The sequence below is a fragment of the Pseudochaenichthys georgianus genome, unplaced genomic scaffold (assembly GCF_902827115.2).
Source record: "Pseudochaenichthys georgianus unplaced genomic scaffold, fPseGeo1.2 scaffold_709_arrow_ctg1, whole genome shotgun sequence".
Lineage (NCBI taxonomy): Eukaryota > Metazoa > Chordata > Actinopteri > Perciformes > Channichthyidae > Pseudochaenichthys > Pseudochaenichthys georgianus.
In genome coordinates this window covers 40,839-60,711 of record NW_027263263.1, presented here as the reverse complement: position 1 = coordinate 60,711, position 19,873 = coordinate 40,839, and the positions used below count along the sequence as shown (strand labels likewise).

Below are 19,873 nucleotides of genomic sequence, written 5' to 3'. Positions count from 1 at the left end.
GTGGTCGGAGCGTCGGGTGGAGGTCATGGAGGGATAGGGGTGATGTGGTCGGAGCGTCGGGTGGAGGTCATGGAGGGTAGGGGTGATGTGGTCGGAGCGTCGGGTGGAGGTCATGGAGGGATAGGGGTGAATGTGGTCGGAGCGTCGGGTGGAGGTCATGAGGGTAGGGGTGATGTGGTCGGAGCGTCGGGTGGAGGTCATGGAGGGATAGGGGTGATGTGGTCGGAGCGTCGGGTGGAGGTCATGGAGGATAGGGGTGATGTGGTCGGAGCGTCGGGTGGAGGTCATGGAGGGATAAGGGGTGATGTGGGTCGGAGCGTCGGGTGGAGGTCATGGAGGGTAGGGGTGATGGGGTCGGAGCGTCGGGTGGAGGTTCATGGAGGGGTAAGGGGTGATTGTGGTCGGAGCGTCGGGTGGAGGTCATGGAGGATGGGGGTGATGTGGTCGGAGCGTCGGTGGAGGTCATGGAGGATGGGGGTGATGTGGTCGGAGCGTCGGGTGGAGGTCATGGAGGATGGGGTGATGTGGTCGGAGCGTCGGGTGGAGGTCATGGAGGATGGGGGTGATGGGGTCGGAGCGTCGGGTGGAGGTCATGGAGGGTAGGGGTGATGTGGTCGGAGCGTCGGTGGAGGTCATGGAGGGATAGGGGGTGATGTGGTCGGAGCGTCGGGTGGAGGTCATGGAGGGTAGGGGGTGATGTGGTCGGAGCGTCGGGTGGAGGTCATGGAGGAGTAGGGGTGATGTGGTCGGAGCGTCGGGTGGAGGTCATGGAGGATGGGGGTGATGTGGTCGGAGCGTCGGGTGGAGGTCATGGAGGGTAGGGGTGATGTGGTCGGAGCGTCGGGTGGAGGTCATGGAGGATAGGGGGTGATGTGGTCGGAGCGTCGGGTGGAGGTCATGGAGGATGGGGGTGATGTGGTCGGAGCGTCGGGTGGAGGTCATGGAGGGTAGGGGTGATGGGGTCGGAGCGTCGGGTGGAGGTCATGGAGGGTAGGGGTGATGTGGTCGGAGCGTCGGGTGGAGGTCATGGAGGGATGGGGGTGATGTGGTCGGAGCCGTCGGGTGGAGGTCATGGAGGGTAGGGGTGATGTGGTCGGAGCGTCGGGTGGAGGTCATGGAGGGTAGGGGTGATGTGGTCGGAGCGTCGGGTGGAGGTCATGGAGGGTAGGGGTGATGTGGTCGGAGCGTCGGGTGGAGGTCATGGAGGATGGGGGTGATGTGGTCGGAGCGTCGGGTGGAGGTCATGGAGGATAGGGGTGATGTGGTCGGAGCGTCGGGTGGAGGTCATGGAGGGTAGGGGTGATGTGGTCGGAGCGTCGGGTGGAGGTCATGGAGGATGGGGGCGATGTGGTCGGAGCGTCGGGTGGAGGTCATGGAGGGTAGGGGCGATGTGGTCGGAGCGTCGGGTGGAGGTCATGGAGGGTAGGGGGGATGTGGTCGGAGCGTCGGGTGGAGGTCATGGAGGGTAGGGGTGATGTGGTCGGAGCGTCGGGTGGAGGTCATGGAGGGTAGGGGTGATGTGGTCGGAGCGTCGGGTGGAGGTCATGGAGGGTAGGGGGGGATGTGGTCGGAGCGTCGGGTGGAGGTCATGGAGGGTAGGGGGGATGTGGTCGGAGCGTCGGGTGGAGGTCATGGAGGATAGGGGTGATGTGGTCGGAGCGTCGGGTGGAGGTCATGGAGGATAGGGGTGATGGGGTCGGAGCGTCGGGTGGAGGTCATGGAGGATAGGGGTGATGTGGTCGGAGCGTCGGGTGGAGGTCATGGAGGGTAGGGGTGATGTGGTCGGGTGGAGGTCATGGAGGGTAGGGGTGATGTGGTCGGAGCGTCGGGTGGAGGTCATGGAGGATAGGGGGGATGGGGTCGGAGCGTCGGGTGGAGGTCATGGAGGGTAGGGGTGACGTGGTCGGAGCGTCGGGTGGAGGTCATGGAGGGTAGGGGTGATGTGGTCGGAGCGTCGGGTGGAGGTCATGGAGGGTAGGGGTGATGTGGTCGGAGCGTCGGGTGGAGGTCATGGAGCATAGGGGCGATGTGGTCGGAGCGTCGGGTGGAGGTCATGGAGCATAGGGGCGATGTGGTCGGAGCGTCGGGTGGAGGTCATGGAGGGTAGGGGCGATGTGGTCGGAGCGTCGGGTGGAGGTCATGGAGGGTAGGGGCGATGGGGTCGGAGCGTCGGGTGGAGGTCATGGAGGAGAGGGGTGATGTGGTCGGAGCGTCGGGTGGAGGTCATGGAGCATAGGGGCGATGTGGTCGGAGCGTCGGGTGGAGGTCATGGAGGGTAGGGGCGATGTGGTCGGAGCGTCGGGTGGAGGTCATGGAGGGTAGGGGTGATGTGGTCGGAGCGTCGGGTGGAGGTCATGGAGGGTAGGGGGGATGTGGTCGGAGCGTCGGGTGGAGGTCATGGAGGGTAGGGGTGATGTGGTCGGAGCGTCGGGTGGAGGTCATGGAGCATAGGGGCGATGTGGTCGGAGCGTCGGGTGGAGGTCATGGAGGATAGGGGGGATGTGGTTGGAGCATCGGGTGGAGGTCATGGAGGATAGGGGTGATGTGGTCGGAGCGTCGGGTGGAGGTCATGGAGGATAGGGGTGATGTGGTTGGAGCAGTCGGGTGGAGGTCATGGAGGATAGGGGTGATGTGGTCGGAGCGTCGGGTGGAGGTCATGGAGGATTGGGGTGATGTGGTCGGAGCGTCGGGTGGAGGTCATGGAGGAAAGGGGTGATGTGGTCGGAGCGTCGGGTGGAGGTCATGGAGGGATAGGGGCGATGTGGTCGGAGCGGCGGGTGGAGGTCATGGAGGATAGGGGTGATGTGGTCGGAGCGTCGGGTGGAGGTCATGGAGGGTAGGGGGGGGATGTGGTCGGAGCGTCGGGTGGAGGTCATGGAGGGTAGGGGCGATGTGGTCGGAGCGTCGGGTGGAGGTCATGGAGGGTAGGGGCGATGTGGTCGGAGCGGCGGGTGGAGGTCATGGAGGAAAGGGGTGATGTGGTCGGAGCGTCGGGTGGAGGTCATGGAGGGTAGGGGGGGATGTGGTCGGAGCGTCGGGTGGAGGTCATGGAGGGTAGGGGGGGATGTGGTCGGAGCGTCGGGTGGAGGTCATGGAGCATAGGGGCGATGTGGTTGGAGCATCGGGTGGAGGTCATGGAGGATAGGGGTGATGTGGTCGGAGCGTCGGGTGGAGGTCATGGAGGATTGGGGGTGATGTGGTCGGAGCGTCGGGTGGAGGTCATGGAGGAAAGGGGTGATGTGGTCGGAGCGTCGGGTGGAGGTCATGGAGGGTAGGGGGGGATGTGGTCGGAGCGTCGGGTGGAGGTCATGGAGGGTAGGGGCGATGTGGTCGGAGCGGCGGGTGGAGGTCATGGAGGATAGGGGTGATGTGGTCGGAGCGTCGGGTGGAGGTCATGGAGGGTAGGGGGGGATGTGGTCGGAGCGTCGGGTGGAGGTCATGGAGGGTAGGGGCGATGTGGTCGGAGCGTCGGGTGGAGGTCATGGAGGGTAGGGGCGATGTGGTCGGAGCGGCGGGTGGAGGTCATGGAGGAAAGGGGTGATGTGGTCGGAGCGTCGGGTGGAGGTCATGGAGGGTAGGGGGGGATGTGGTCGGAGCGTCGGGTGGAGGTCATGGAGGGTAGGGGGGGGATGTGGTCGGAGCGTCGGGTGGAGGTCATGGAGGGTAGGGGGCGATGTGGTCGGAGCGTCGGGTGGAGGTCATGGAGGGTAGGGGCGATGTGGTCGGAGCGGCGGGTGGAGGTCATGGAGGATAGGGGTGATGACAATAACAACAACAACTTGCTCGGGCAGCCCCTCCTTAAGGGAGAGAACGGCTGCTCAAGGCTGGAGCATCCGTGTCAGAGGGCGAAGGAGGACACGAGGACACTTTGTCTTGTACTTCCTTCATGGCCTCGTGTCAAATATGTCCCCTCAGGAAAGAAGAACGTCGTGGTATCTATAGATACATACGAGCTTTAAGACTCACCGTGGAAGCTTTCATCTGGTCAGGCTTCGGTCTTCAAAGATGGTCACCTCAATCTTTACAGGATGCAGTCAAAGAAAAGCCTTTTGAAGAAAGTTCGGCTTCATCTTCCCGCACATGCTCAGTCTTGCATAACGAGAAGGTTTTTTTATGTTAGGGCCGTTTAAATGCAGACCATTTCAAAGCATCGTGGCTGCGTTTTTTAATTAAGTAGCTGGAAATCATTTATTTAGGGAATCGTTTCTTAAGCTTTTTTTAAGACAAAAGACCAATTAACCCGATAAAACAAAGTCATGGCCACCTCCAAATATCCCTGACAAGAACAAAGCAAAAGTCTTCATTCATAACATTTAACGACTTGATGTTAATAACCTGTGTCCGATGGAGTCGGCCTAGAAGTCAATGCTTTTGAACGTGTTTAAAGGGGACATCTCTCGAGCTGCAGCAAAGTGCAGTTGATGGAAGACGACCAACAGAGATTCCTGGTTAAAGTTTAGGATACGACTCTGAGGCCTCTCTCGATGGGGTCGGTGAGCAGGAGGCCTCGCGGGGCGTAGATCTTGTCGTTCTGCTCCTGAATGTACTTTGCAATCTTCTTCAAAACCTTAAAAAAAAAGGAAAGAAAAATCGGTTTCAGGAACATTTCTCATACATCGCAAAAACCACCGTGTCAATGTCTTAAGAATCTCAATCTCACGGTTTCACAGAATGAACAAAGTACCGTTGAGCTGATAACCAAAAGGAAAAGGTTGCTTGGTCGAATTACCAACATCTAGTTTGTTTGACTGTTATTACACCCGCAGGATTGTCCCTCCCTCTGTCAGTATGCTATTTTTCAATTTAGTCTTACGGTGCGTGCACACGGCAGCGTCGCGTTGAAGCGCGCCGGTGGGCGTGTCTGGCGCGCGACAGACAACCAATCAGATTAATCTCCCGCCCCGGACACACAAGCACGCGGTTTGATTGGCTAGAGCTTGTACTGGCATATGGTTTGATTGGCTAGAGCTTGTACTGGCATATGGTTTGATTGGCTAGAGCTTGTACTGGCATATGATTTGATTGGCTAGAGCTTGTACTGGCATATGGTTTGATTGGCTAGAGCTTGTACTGGCATATGGTTTGATTGGCTAGAGCTTGTACTGGCATATGATTTGATTGGCTATCGCTTCCGTCGACGCTTGAGAAGTTGAACTTTTCTCAACTTTCGAAGCGAGCGACGGAGGCAAAGCGAGCGACGGAGGCAAAGCGAGCGACGGAACCACAATGCAGTTCGGCAAAGCGTGACGTCACCCCGTTCAAAGTGAAAGGGAAGCGTCTCCGTTGAAGCAACGCGACGGAACCGGGTGGACGTACCGTTAGTCTTAGTCCCGTGACAAATGTCCTGGTTAGTTTTAGTCATATGGAGTCACCTTCATCTTGTTTATTTAGACTAAAAGTCTGAACATTTTAGTCTCATTTTAGTCAAAGAAAACTAACTATTAGTCATCAGATTATATTGAACATTTCAGTGAACCTAACCGTATTGGATGAAGAGCACGGGCTGAATGACTAAGAAAGCAGCTTTGCAGAGTGTCAGGTTTGTGGTGTCCTTACTGTGTTACGGCCACTTTGCTTCCCTTCTGATAACGCAATGCAAGATGTAACGTTATCTTTGATAAAATTTCGTCTCCTTCTTTTTCGTCAACGAAAGTAAAGAGAGATTTTGGCAACGTTTTTATTTAGGAAACTACATTTTCGTCTCGTCCTTCTTCGTCAACGATATTGCATGTTGATATCGTTACAGTTATTGTTTACTACTAATAATAATAATAATAATATATTAATTTTATATAGCGCTTTTCTGAACCCAAAGACGCTTTGCATTTGGGAGGGAGGGCAGACAAACAAAACAAAGAGAAAACCAAAAAGAAACAAAACAACAGAAAAGCAGTCAGGAGGAAGTTGATTGAGAGGGGGGGGGGGCTTATGGATAGAGAGTTGACGAGGTGGGTTTTGAGGCGGGACTGGCGGTTTACTGGCGGTTTACTGACGTCGGCGCCGTCTCGTCATCGTCTCTGAAGCATCCCTTCTGTTATTGCATAAAGTTTATGAACATTGAATAAGATGCACATCAGAAGAAAAAGAGGACGATGAGAACGGGAGGGTTTCAATGTGCACTGTTCCCTTATTGCCAATGTTTACTACTCCCTGCAACGGCAAGTACATTTCATTGCAACTGTTGAAATGTTCTCAACTGTCTTCTAACAACAACAACAACAACAACAAATACTCTCAATCTCTAACTGTTCGCACAAGACCTATCGATGATTTAAATGTTCCGCTCTAGATTGGCCATATATCACAGAGTTTAGGGTGAATAAGACACACGGTGCATCCAAGTTATTGATATGTTTAAAGTACCATTTCATAAAGGTAAATAAAAGACCCTAGGGCAGGGCTGTCAAACTCAATTTCATCGCGGGCCACATTAGAATTATGGTTGCACTCAAAGGGCCGGTGGTAACTTTAAGACTATATAAATATATATAATAAATATATAAAATAATGTATTATTTTACAATATTTCCTCTGCATTGGATTGTTATCGGATAGGGTAATAACTTCATAATTAACTACGCCTGAAAGCATAAGTCTAGTAAGTAATTACAAGTCTCTTCAGTGCGCATCTCACAAAATGAGATGCATTGTGGGACATGTAGTTTATGGGCAACGTGCTCCTGTAAAGCGGCACGTGACCTTATAATAAACGTATTATATTCTTTGCAAGCTCTTGTGGGCCACATAAAATGAGGTGGCGGGCCGGATTTGGCCCCCGGGCCTTGAGTTTGACACCCCTGCCCTAGGGGTTGTTAAACCTTCACTGAAGACACACTTCTTCTCTCCGGCCTTCTCGTCAGAGCTGAGCACGACACCCGACTTTTCTCTGGGTTTTTTCTGTTGTAAATTATTGTTATTGTAGCGTTTTACACGTACAGCACTTTGGCTCGACCACAAACCGTTTTTAAATGTGCTTTATAAATAAAACTTGATTTGCATTGAGTTGATAAATCCTAGCAGCACAGAAGCAGTAAAAGATAATGCTGATAGGTTTGAGAATTGTTTTACTTTATTTCCTTGTAACCATGAAATACCCATCTCTCTAGATTTTAAATCATCCATCTTAGTCACTTTGACTCGAAGACTACAAATCTCAAGATGGATTAACATGTTCTTCACAAACATTCATAGCAACCTCTGGGTCTGAGAGCGAAGTCAAGGTTTCAGTTTCTCCAATGTTCAGCAGCCTTCTTCAAGACAGCATCTTCTCTTTCGTGTAACTCTGTGTCGTGTAGCCATGCCCGCATCTCTGGTCCTAGGTCGGAGAGGCTGGCTCCGAGGGTGGTCTACATAAGGGGCAGATGGTGATTATATGGACAGCGGTCTGCTCAGGGTCACCGCACTCGCATGCCGCACTGTCCGCCAAGCCCCACGTCTTCATCGAGGTTTTAAAGCGACCGACCCCAGTTCGTGGCGCGGCAGGTCGTCTCCTCCAATGGCGCCATCTCCCGGGTCCCAGATGTAACGGTGGATTCGGGAGGGCCTGGCTGACTCCCACTCCTGCTTCCAAGCTGCTGCCACCCATGTATCTCTGGAGACGTCCTCAGAGGTGGAGTTGAGCATCTCTTGAGCTGCTTTGTAGTAGGGGTGGCGGGACTGGAGTCTGCTTGGAGGTGCTGGTGTTATTGTGGTGTTGTGCAGGATGTGCCAGTCATACTTTTGTGCCTTCCTGGCCAGGGCGAGGGTGGCAGCCTCCCGTCGGAGGCCGGCCGGTGCTATTCCCGCGAGGACTGGCAAGAGGGACACAGGGGTAGGCTTTAAGCATCCAGTTATTATTCGGACGGAGCTATTGATAGCCACGTCGACCTTTCTCGCATGAGGGCTTCTGCTCCAGACTGGGGCGCAGTATTCCGCTACAGACTAGACCAGGGTTTGAGTGGATATCCGCAGCGTCTTAGCGGAGGCTCCCCAGGTTGTTACAGCGGGACTTGAGTCTGCTTGGAGGTGCTGGAGTTATTGTGGTGTTATTGTGCCAGACGGCATGATGTTCATTTAATAAATGATGGTCCTATTTAGTATGAAATAGATGAAAAAACTACAACGGTGTGTTACAACTTGAACACAGTTTCACAGTTAGCCTTTTTGAATTGGTTGTATAAATATGGCCTCTTAAAAATGTATTTTTGAAGCCCCCCGGTTGTATTAAGCGACACCCTCACATATCCCTTCCAAAAGGATTAAAACTGGCGACGACTAAAATGCCGAAATCGAGGCTTCAAAAACCGCGTTTTTTACAACCCAATGGAGAAACCACGGCGGACTACATCGACTGCTTAAAACGCCTCCAGCCATCGGTTGTGCACTGTGACATTGACAACTTGGATTGCCATAAAATGTACCGCACACATCCATTTCCCCTCGTATTATCTTCAGAGATATCTTCACATTTGATCGAGCACCAGTTCAGACGTCAGTGTGTCAAATATCTGGATCTGAAGACCAATACTGAGGACATTCACATCATAACTATCTGAGTCATAAACAGATAATTTAAACTCCACAAAGACCGTTTACAGTATTTAGTAATGACCTTTTTATTCTGTCGAAGGTTATGTTGAGACCTAGAATAAAACCAGCGAAACTCCCAAACTGTCTGGCTCAATGAGCAACCCGAGGATCCAACCCACCACATTCTTGAGCTGAGCAACAGACCGCCTTTTCTCTTTGGTAACGACCAGTCAATTTAAATCCACGACTTTACGAGTGCTCATAAAACCCAGCCAAATGCTTTTCATCCCAGTTCATTTAAAAAAGAACATATTCCAATGTAAGAGGAAAAGACCGTTGGCATAGTAAATCCAACTGTACTCGAACTGGGCCAAGAGAGATTTGAGACGTACATATATCATATTTATTTGCTGGCGTTCAGAGGTCGTAAATATTGATTTACAGCCAGGCTAAAGCGTTTCACAGCAGAAGCACAACTCCTAAAGTGTTAACCTGCTTTAAACGTCGACATGTCACTTATACGTCTACTTGCGGTCAAAGCGGGATTCAGGGTTTGTAAAAAAGGTACATTTCTACACATTATTAGGACTGAATATAATTGTAAAATGGTGGTATTGCCCATATGATATATACAAGTTTGGTACCATTTACAATTATCTACAAAACCTTTTTTACACGAACGCCAGGAAGCCAAGAAGTTCTTTAAACTGTCTCAATTGTTAAGTATTGTCTCAACATCAACCAACACTATGAATAAATAGAAGATATCCAATGCAAACCTTTAGCATAAATGAAACAAATAGTTTATGCTAAAACTGTAAAAGTGAGACGGAGAGATGGAGCACTCGAGTCCCGGACTCGGACTCGAGTGCCGATTTTCGGGACTCGTGATTCGAGTCGGACTCGGACTGATTGACGCGACTGACTTGGACTCATGAATTCTCGCGCACTATGACTTGGACTTCGGACTCGTGAATTTCCCCCCCCCACGATGACTCGGACTCGAGCAAGTCTTTCTCTGGAGTCTGATGTCCTCTGTCCTGGCGTGTGCGCCTGCGAGGAGAGTTCACGTACTGGGCCCGCTATTCCAGTCTAGAGATGTCTAGGAGACACGCCCCGCATCGTGCTGTCTTGCCTTCACACATTCTGCTTCCACATTGGAAAAGAGCAGCGCACATGCTCTTATGTGGAAACAATATTGAAGAGAAGGCTCCGTAACACATTACTCTAAGGATCGAGTTCAGACCTATAGGCTGTGATGAACACTATCATCAGAGTAACGTGATCCAATCACATACAGATTCAGCCGATAACACGAAAGCACATGGCTACTTAACATGCAGAATGCCATGTGATTTCTGGGGCTTTATCTTTATCAGTAAACTGATTTAACCGGTAAAAGTTCCTTCAAAATAAGAGTCCCGATCTTATTGCTATCAAAATAAAAGTGCAAAACGAAAACTTTACCATATGAACTACCACTAAAAGGTCATTAACTCATTTTAAATATAGTTAGACATATTAAAAGTCATTTACAATAATATAATAATAATAATAATATTAGTAATAAGCTTTATATTTGTATAGCACCTATTACAAGAATTGAAGCCAAACTCGCTTCACAGCAGTTCAATAGACAGATTAGTATAACATGACAGGATAACAGCAATGTAGAGGAGCAGGTACATTTCAACACATATATCCACGAAGATTAATACATGAAGACTTGTGACTCGGACTCGAACACAGGTAATGATGACTCGGACTCGACCACGACTCTCCCCTGGTGACTCGGACTTGGACTCGTGAATTGGTGACTTGACTAAACACTGAAATTAGTAAACTAAACCTCCTCACGCCCAACATTAGCCGCCTTTAGCTTAGCGGTGGCAACGTGAAGTCATGTGACCATGCTGTAGTTCTTTTATAGCCCAACATTAGCCACCTTTAGCTTAGCGGTGGTGACGTGAAGTCACGTGGCCGTGCTGTAGTTCCTCTATAGCCCAACATTAGCCTCCTTTAGCTTAGCGGTGGAGACGTGAAGTCATATGACCGTGCTATAGTTCCTTTATAGCCCAACATTAGCCTCCTTTAGCTTAGCGGTGGCAACGTGAAGTCATGTGACCGTGCTGTAGTTCCTTTATAGCCCAACATTAGCCTCCTTTAGCTTAGCGGTGGTGACGTGAAGTCATGTAACCGTGCTGTAGTTCCTTTATAGCCCAACATTAGCCGCCTTTAGCTTAGCGGTGGTGACGTGAAGTCATGTAACCGTGCTGTAGTTCCTTTATAGCCCAACATTAGCCGCCTTTAGCTTAGCGGTGGTGACGTGAAGTCATGTGACCGTGCTGTAGTTCCTTTATAGCCCAATATTAGCCACCTTTAGCTTAGCGGTGGTAACGTGAAGTCATGTGACCGTGCTGTAGTTCCTTTATAGCCCAACATTAGCCTCCTTTAGCTTAGCGGTGGTGACGTGAAGTCATGTGACCGTGCTGTAGTTCCTTTATAGCACAACGTTAGCCTCCTTTAGCTTAGCGGTGGTGACGTGAAGTCATGTGACCGTGCTGTAGTTCCTTTATAGCCCAACATTAGCCACCTTTAGCTTAGCGGTGGTGACGTGAAGTCATGTGACCGTGCTGTAGTTCTTTTATAGCCCAACATTAGCCACCTTTAGCTTAGCGGTGGTGACGTGAAGTCATTTGACCGTGCTGTATATCCTTAATAGCCCAACATTAGCTTCTTACTTCAAAAATCATAAAGTGGTGTTAATATGTGGAGATTATCCTGCTGAACTAAAAATGTAAGAATCATAAACGTTTGTTTGACTCTGAGATTATTATCAAAAATCCCTTTTTTTGGCTCCATTAACCCGTAATGCATATTTGTAGTTGAAATGTGTCTCACCTTCTCGTAGTGCGTCTCCATACACATGAAGACGGTGTACGCAGTGAGGCAGGCCAGACAGCCTTCGATATACGACTGGCTTCCCAACTTCTCCGCTTCGGCGTAAAAGTTATTCAGCGTCTGCATCGTCTCCTCGAACTGCTGTTTGTCAATCTGAAATACATCAAAAAACATCAAAAGGGTTAAAAATGATAATACAAAAGGTATTGGCAAGTGCGTATTTGGCCATAAGGATGAGAGCTTTGTTGCGATATTCGACTGGTAATTCATCCTGCTAGCACCAGATAGTTTTCCCTTTTCATCCCCAGATAAATAAGCGGCTCTATTTTCTTGGAGTCTACATTCAGCAAGGGATTTTCTGGGCCACCTTCCCACATTGGAAATTATTAGGATGGCCTTGCCAACTAAATGTTTTCACTTAATAACTGACGTACGGTGAAAATCCAGGAAGGAATCTAGATGGATTCTCCTTCTCCAATGGCACACCTTGAATACAATAAAGACGTCTCTCTGAACTGAAGACAGCTTCTGGGATACAAACTGTAACCAAGACTGGCTGGAAATCAAAACCGGGTTTCTCTCAAGACTTTCCTCAAAGGAAGGGGGTTTGAAGAATGATGGCGGGTGGAGAGCTGCTGGACTCTGAGGCTGTTGGACTGGGGCTGTCAACAGTAGTCTGATAGAAACAGACGCCAGGTAACATTTCGGTATTGGCAAAAAACGGAGAATACTTGGGAGGTTATGGCGAGGTCCATGAAGACCATACCAAATGTACAGTTCTTAATGTCCTGATCCTGCTTCTGAGTTCATCCGGTTTATTATCCACTGACTGGACGTTTTCCAGAAGAAAACCCTGAATAAGGACGATGTTCTTTACGATTCTTTATAGCTCAACATTAGCCACCTTTAGCTTAGCGATGGTGACGTGAAGTCGTGTGACCGTGCTGTAGTTCCTTTATAGCCCAACATTAGCCTCCTTTAGCTTAGCGGTGGTGAAGTGAAGTCATGTGATCATGCTGTTAAGTTCCTTTATAGCCCAACATTAGCCGCCTTTAGCTTAGCGGTGGTGACGTGAAGTCATGTGACCGTGCTGTAGTTCCTTTATAGCCCAACATTAGCCTCCTTTAGCTTAGCGGTGGTGACGTGAAGTCATGTGACAATGCTGTAGTTCCTTTATAGCCCAACATTAGCCTCCTTTAGCTTAGCGGTGGTGACGTGAAGTCATGTGACCGTGCTGTAGTTCCTTTATAGCCCAACATTAGCCACCTTTAGCTTAGCGGTGGTGACGTGAAGTCATGTGACCGTGCTGTAGTTCCTTTATAGCCCAACATTAGCCGCCTTTAGCTTAGCGGTGGTGACGTGAAGTCATGTGACCGTGCTGTAGTTCCTTTATAGCCCAACATTAGCCACCTTTAGCTTAGCGATGGTGACGTGAAGTCATGTGACCGTACTGTAGTTTTTTACTGTTTTTTTTGTTAGTGAACAAAGGACACATACTTAGAATTTTTTACATGGGCCTTTTTTAACCAAAACACCCCAACATGTCTTCCTCTCACTTTAAATCCGAACAACTGAGAGAAGGACGCATCAAATCCTCACCTTTATCTGAACCAGCTAACGCTATTCAACAGCTGGTAGAAGCTAACACACCTTGATGTTGACATGTTGCCAACTATGATACACTCCCTGAAAGCTGACATTTGTTGGGAGAATTTACTCTCGGTATCCAGTCTCCGCTTTATCCAAAAATAACTAAAACAGTAGATCGAACCATTGCAAGAGTTGGTCTAGGAACACGGGTACAACTATGCTAAATGTCGAGCTTGCAGCTACAGATCATAGCAGGCGGATAATAGAGTTGGAGGCTACCGTTAGCATCTGACCGCTCAAGGTAAACATCTAGATGACCGATAAGAGGAACTGGGACTTCAAATACTAATTTCCAACAACTACCCATTAGCCTTTGTGCATGAGACAATACACCATTTTAAATATATATCATTAAATCCATCCTGGACACCAGCACCTGTGATTTCTCCTACACTCGGGGTGAATTAAAAATCTCCTATTATACTATCGAGAGCCGAGAGCTCATGATGATAATTCTAGAAGCAGAAACTCAGCTAAATGCTGCCGTGATGAAACTCCATATCATGTTCCAAACCACATCAAGGATCCTCTCTGAAACAGGATGGAGCTGAAACTCTCTCTCTCTCTCTCAGGTTTACCACAAGGTGACTTCCTCTTTATTTCCTGCTTCTTCACACACTCTCTCCAGCACAGGTTAGCTCTGAGTGTTAGCATGCTAATGGGAACACAGACCATATTTAGGGATGTCCCGATCACCTTTTTTTGCTCCCGATCCGATTCCGATCATTTGATTTTGACAATCTGCCGATACCGATTTTTCCCGATCCGATCTTTATGCAATGCATTAAGAGAAAGAAAAGGTAACAGATAACGGCTGGCCATCCAACGCGATGAATTCAGCCATCTAGTTATTTGTTTGGCCTTTCTCTGTTCTGGGGCCGTTTCTCTTTCCTTTTGAAAGTCTCTGAAAGGGTCGGTTGTTTCAGTGCCGTTACCCGAGTGGCCGCTGTGTACTCGCCGTGTTGTTGTTGGTGTTTGTTTCTCAGGTAGCGTATTAGATTGGTCGTGTTGAACGTAGCTCTGTTCTTTCCACCACGCGGAACCTCTGCCTTGCAAACATTGCATCTGGCTGTTACACTGCCTTCGCTTTCAATTTTATAATACTTCCAAACTCCTGACATTTCTCTGTCCCGACTCCCGAGTCACCAGCTGAACGTAGCCTCTCGTTAGCTTCTGCTACTATTAGACACTGCGCCCAATCTGTTGCCAGATTTCAGAGAAATAAGCAACCAGGTCTATGAAAACAAGCCCAAAGAAAGCAACACATACATGATGTTGAGTAATTTTAAACCAAAACTAAGTCCTCAGAATGAATTTAAGACGGTCAATTTTGTTTTGTAACATTAAATAAAATAATAAAAATATTTTATAAATTATTTTCTTTTTTTAAAAATTCCCGATCCCCGATTTATTTCTCCCGATTCCGATCTTTTGAAAATCACGTGATCGGATCGGGACATCTCTAACCATATCACTTCCAGAACACGTCTCATTGTTTCAGACAGCAACATTTCTGATTGGCCCGTGGGGGTAAAGCCCGCCCACAGTTGAGTAATGTCGTCATGACGCAGCAAATCTGGATCAGCTCCGTTGTTCAACCGTTTTTAGAGATGAGGGTATGGAGGAGAAGAGAGAGGGGTTTATTTCCACCGAAACACCGGGGACACATATTGATGTACAAGAGACATCAAAAAGTGCATGATAGGGGACCTTTAAAGAGTCCTCCACCCTCCAATGTTCTGCTCTCTTTTGCCCGAGGAATGCAGCAGCGGGTTCCAACACATCGGTGGTTTGTAGGCGTGTTTGATTACCGTCATCGAGAGCCTTTGATCTCTGTCTAAATCTCCCATTCAGAGGCTGCGATGCAAACCACAGTTCTACTTCTGAGAGTCTTTCCATTGATGCAGATTTATTAGCATTGTGAATTATAGATTAGTGTACACGACTGAATTCAGGTGAGGAAAAGCTAGTTCTCTTAAATCACTTAATATGACAATAACTTAAAAATGTATTTAGCTGCATCTCTGCCTGATATAAGTACCAAATATCTCAAAGCTTAAAACGTTAAATGTCTCGGGACTTCGAAACAAGCTACGCTGAAATGCATTTAATTTGTTCTTTTATTGTACCATTGGTTTTATATCTTTAGATCTAACCTATTTTAAACCAGTATTTAGACGAGTTAATTATAGTCTTGGTATTATTCAGTATTCAGTGAGATCAGTTTTAGGGTATTTGGTAATGAGGCGTGTGGAAGTAATTATATTTTAAATACTTTCTTTTTAGTGTTTCTATTCTCAAGCTTAAGAAACTGAGTGTCCTTGGTAGGATTCCAGACCATTTGTGAATACATTAATTTAATCAAATTCTCTATAACAGACTTATAAATGTGATGTAGAGGCGAAGTACCTCCCTTTCCGGTGACAAACATCAAAATGTAATTTAACTGAACTGATTACACATTACACACAGGTCAGTGAACAATGTCAGGTCCCAAGTTATATAACTAAATGTTAAAGTGATGCCAGAAAACAATATTTCCGTTCCTCGAAAACTGTATAATTCCTCCAGAAATCTGAGCATCAAACAGAACGTCAGACGGCAGCTTTGGTTTTACGGAGCTCCGAAGTCATGTTGTTGTTGTTTACGTCACGTTATTGTTTACGTCAGGAAACGTCTTGTATACGGGTGAAATGTTCTCCAGATAATTTATATATCTTATAAACAAGATCAGAGACGAAGTACTCACTATATCTTTCTAGAAACCCCAGTAACTCTCTTGGTTTGGCAATCTAGCTGCCAAATACATTTCAGTGTTTCCCACAGAATTTGATTCTATTTGTGGCGGCACCGCACCCCCCTCCCCCCGGCAAGAGAAGCCAAAGGCCCCTTAACCAATTTGGGTTATCAAATAAGATAATACATGCGAGTTCATGGCTACTGTAGACAGCGTTCTTGTTGCTCTGCGTTGCGTTGTTAGTGAGAGAGACACACCGGAGTTGAGGATCTGTGGGGTTTATTCTCCCGGAAATATAATTTACAATTTAGGCCTTTAGCAGACGCCTTATTCTAAAGCGACTTACAACGACCAATTACAGGGACATTCTCCCTGGAGCAACCGAGGGCTAAGTGCCTTACTCAAGTGTTCCAGGCGGGATTTGAACTCACAACCTTCCGATCATCAGCCCACCTCACTATCCATTAGACCACAACATATTTTTTTATGAGATCCATTTGTGGCGGACGATATTTAATTGTGGCGGCCCGCTACACAACACTGCATTTAAAACACGGAGCGCTTTCCTAGTTCCTTGGTGAGATTCTCCAAAAGCATTCAAACAGTAAGAAGCTACCAAAGATAATACAGGCCCACAGCCTAAGATAATTATCTGCAGGAATGCGAAGTGACAGACCTCTGCAAATCAAACGGGGGAAACGTTTGCCTTAACAACCATGTGGCTTTTTAAACTTTAGGTTATGCAAACATCCTCCGAGATAAATCAAAGGTTAGGGTTACAGTTTAAAGGCCCCGACACACCAAGCTGACACCAAAGAACACGACGGACCCGACTGTGGTGTCGCCTCATGTCTCGGCCATGTGTCGCACTGCAACACACCGCAAAGACTTCAGTCGACGGCCAAGTAGCACGTACGAACTGCGCATGCGTGAGTGGCAATACCTCTCCTTACCAGCAGGCGGCGGTAGTGTGTATTCGTCATTCAAAAGAGGCAACCGGAAGACAGACTGAGTGATACACCGAGAGAAGAAGAACAGACTGCGTGATATATACAAACAAAATAGCGTGTGTTCCATTTTCACTCTCGTCCATCGCAGACTGTTTCACATAGCGACTTATAATCGTATAATTCTTGCGTCCAGGTGAAATGAAAATGAAAAAAATAATAGCCGTCGGTGTGTGCCTAATCGTTTGTTTGCGTCCCTCACTTCCGTTTCGCTTCTCATGCACTGATTCGCTAAGCTGAACACCCAATCAGAGTGATTTATTTTGCCGGGGGCGGAAGGTGTCGGCACGGCCGAAACGACACGACGGGGCGGGACACCAATCTGAGTAGGGCGACGGCAGTGGCGGTTCTAGACCAATTTGACTGGGGGGCCATTTATTTTCTGAGGGGGGGGACAATAAATGCAGGACGAAAAGGACAAAGACAGTATGAAGTAATTGTGCATAAGAAAACAATGCAATCCAGTTTTGGTATTTGTTTCAGTACACATATTTATTTCAGATACTTATAGTTACAGTTTTTACGCTCTATAGGTCCGACTAGAAACACAAATAGCATTAGTTATGCCTATTCCGTCAGCCGAGAAATCGTTTAATCATAAACTTTTTATTTTTTTATTTTCAGGGGGGCCACAGGGGGGTCCAAAGTCAGTGTTAGGGGGCACTGGCCCCCCCGCCCCCTAGAACCGCCCCTGGGCGACAGGACACTCATCGACGGCAGACATCTATCGGCTTGGTGTGTCCGGGCCTTAACATTAAGGAACTTTGATGCCGGACTGAATGTTTTACATATTTTCTTTCTGAACCTGACTTCAATCTGTGTGTCTTTAAATAACCTTAATTCACTTCTTTAATATTGTACTCACTCTACTTCGTTGCATCTACTTTTTAATACAAAAGCTGAAACTACTTTTCATGCTTGTCTAATGAATAACTTGAATAGCTAACTATTATAGTACTTTCTATCTAGGCTTGTCCACTCGCACGAGATTAATCTGGAAACATCTCTCTCCCTCTCTCCCCGGACCTCTCCACCCTCGCCACATCACTGCGGTTCAACAGATCTCTCAGAAAGACAGGGAAGAGTTTCCTACCCGGGTCTCCAGCTCGGAGGGGAACTTGCTCTGGAACTGGCACACGGTGCCGTTGGAGTAATCTCTCTGGAGGAAGACTTTGGCAGCGACGGCCGCCTGCTGCCTCATGTCCTGCAGGCTGTGAGTCTGAGGACACACCGGGTCTCAGCATTTAGAAACCATCACATGCTGATAAAACACACTGTGCACAATCATAAGCCTTTAAAACCCTGAGAGACACTTTACGAGGCAGCATACCATAATAACCTGTGAGGCTGTCCAACAATGTGTGAGGCTGTCCAACAATGTCCAATGTCGCTCGTTAGATGGTTTTATCCAAAGCGAATACACAGTTTTTGAGGAACAGAAATATTGTTTTTCTGGCATCGCTTTTTGAGGGGAAAATCTGCTTGGATAAAACCCTGGGATTGTAAACTTTGGGAACTGACATTTTCCACTGACCAATGTTTATGGGGGAGCATTTTGGGGTGTCTTTGGGGACATAGCGACATGCTGAGCGCAGTGGGGATTAAACCAGTGCTCCCCTGATCCAAACATCAACGCAGTAGCCACTGAGCCACAGCCCCCCCACCAACACCCCCATCTCTGACCCAGACCACGTACTGAACAGTGACTGAGCTGTGTCCATCAAATCGGAGACACGGGGTCCCACGGTGGAATAAAGTCAGACTGAAGTAAAAGTAGAAGTACTCAGATCTTGTTCTTGAGTCAAAGTAGAAGTACTCAGATCTTGTACTTAGTAAAAGTAGAAGTACTCAGATATTGTACTTGAGTAAAAGTAGAAGTACTCAGATCTTGTTCTTGAGTAAAAGTAGAAGTACTCAGGTCTTGAACTTGAGTAAAAGTATTCAGATCTTGTTCTTAGTGAAAGGAGAAGTACTCAGATCTTGTTCTTGAGTAAAAGTAGATGTACTCAGATATTGTACTTGAGTAAATGTAGAAGTACTCAGATCTTGTTCTGAGTAAAAGTAGAAGTACTCAGATCTTGTTCTTGAGTAAAAGTAGAAGTACTCAGATATTGTACTTGAGTAAATGTAGAAGTACTCAGATCTTGTTCTTGAGTAAAAGTAGAAGTATTCAGGTCTTGTTCTTGAGTAAAAGTAGAAGTACTCAGATCTTGTACTTAGTAAAAGTAGAAGTACTCAGATCTTGTTCTTGAGTAAAAGTAGAAGTACTCAGATCTTGTACTTAGTAAAAGTAGAAGTACTCAGATCTTGTACTTGAGTAAAAGTAGAAGTACTCAGATCTTGTACGTTAGTAAAAGTAGAAGTACTCAGATCTTGTACTTGAGTAAAAGTAGAAGTACTCAGATCTTGTACGTTAGTAAAAGTAGAAGTACTCAGATCTTGTACTTAGTAAAAGTAGAAGTACTCAGATATTGTACTTGAGTAAAAGTAGAAGTACTCAGATCTTTAGTCAAAGAAAAACTAACTATTAGTCATCAGATTATATTGAACATTTCAGTGAACCTAACCGTATTGGATGAAGAGCACGGGCTGAATGACTAAGAAAGCAGCTTTGCAGAGTGTCAGGTTTGTGGTGTCCTTACTGTGTTACGGCCACTTTGCTTCCCTTCTGATAACGCAATGCAAGATGTAACGTTATCTTTGATAAATTTCGTCTCCTTCTTTTTCGTCAACGAAAGTAAAGAGAGATTTTGGCAACGTTTTTATTTAGGAAACTACATTTTCGTCTCGCCTTCTTCGTCAACGATATTGCATGTTGATATCGTTACAGTTATTGTTTACTATAATAATAATAATAATATATTAATTTTATATAGCGTTTTCTGAACCCAAAGACGCTTTGCATTTGGGAGGGAGGGCAGACAAACAAAAACAAGAGAAAACCAAAAAGAAACAAAACAACAGAAAAGCAGTCAGGAGGAAGTTGATTGAGAGGGGGGGGGGGCTTATGGATAGAGAGTTGACGAGGTGGGTTTTGAGGCGGGACTGGCGGTTTACTGGCGGTTTACTG

General features: G+C 47.3%; 1 protein-coding gene across 4 annotated transcripts in view; it reads right to left on the bottom strand.

Annotated features, from left to right (window-relative positions):
• The window catches only part of LOC117443953 (golgin subfamily A member 7-like), a 40,782-nt gene extending 22,754 nt beyond the window's left edge, over nucleotides 1-18,028 (bottom strand). For 3 of the 4 annotated variants that reach the window (XR_011643024.1, XM_071202683.1, XM_071202682.1), the window contains exons 1-4: nucleotides 17,897-18,018; nucleotides 11,410-11,562; nucleotides 4,466-4,567; nucleotides 3,967-4,019 (exon numbers count right to left, since the gene is read on the bottom strand). Coding sequence is in view for 3 of the 4 variants with exons in the window: in XM_071202683.1 (XP_071058784.1) it covers nucleotides 3,978-4,019; nucleotides 4,466-4,567; nucleotides 11,410-11,562; nucleotides 17,897-18,004 (405 nt within the window). In the remaining variant the exon portion in view is untranslated. Of the gene's footprint in view, nucleotides 1-3,966; nucleotides 4,020-4,465; nucleotides 4,568-11,409; nucleotides 11,563-17,896 lie in introns of all 4 variants that reach the window. The other variant, XM_071202684.1, reaches the window with a different exon arrangement.
• Nucleotides 18,029-19,873: the final 1,845 nt, after the last annotated feature.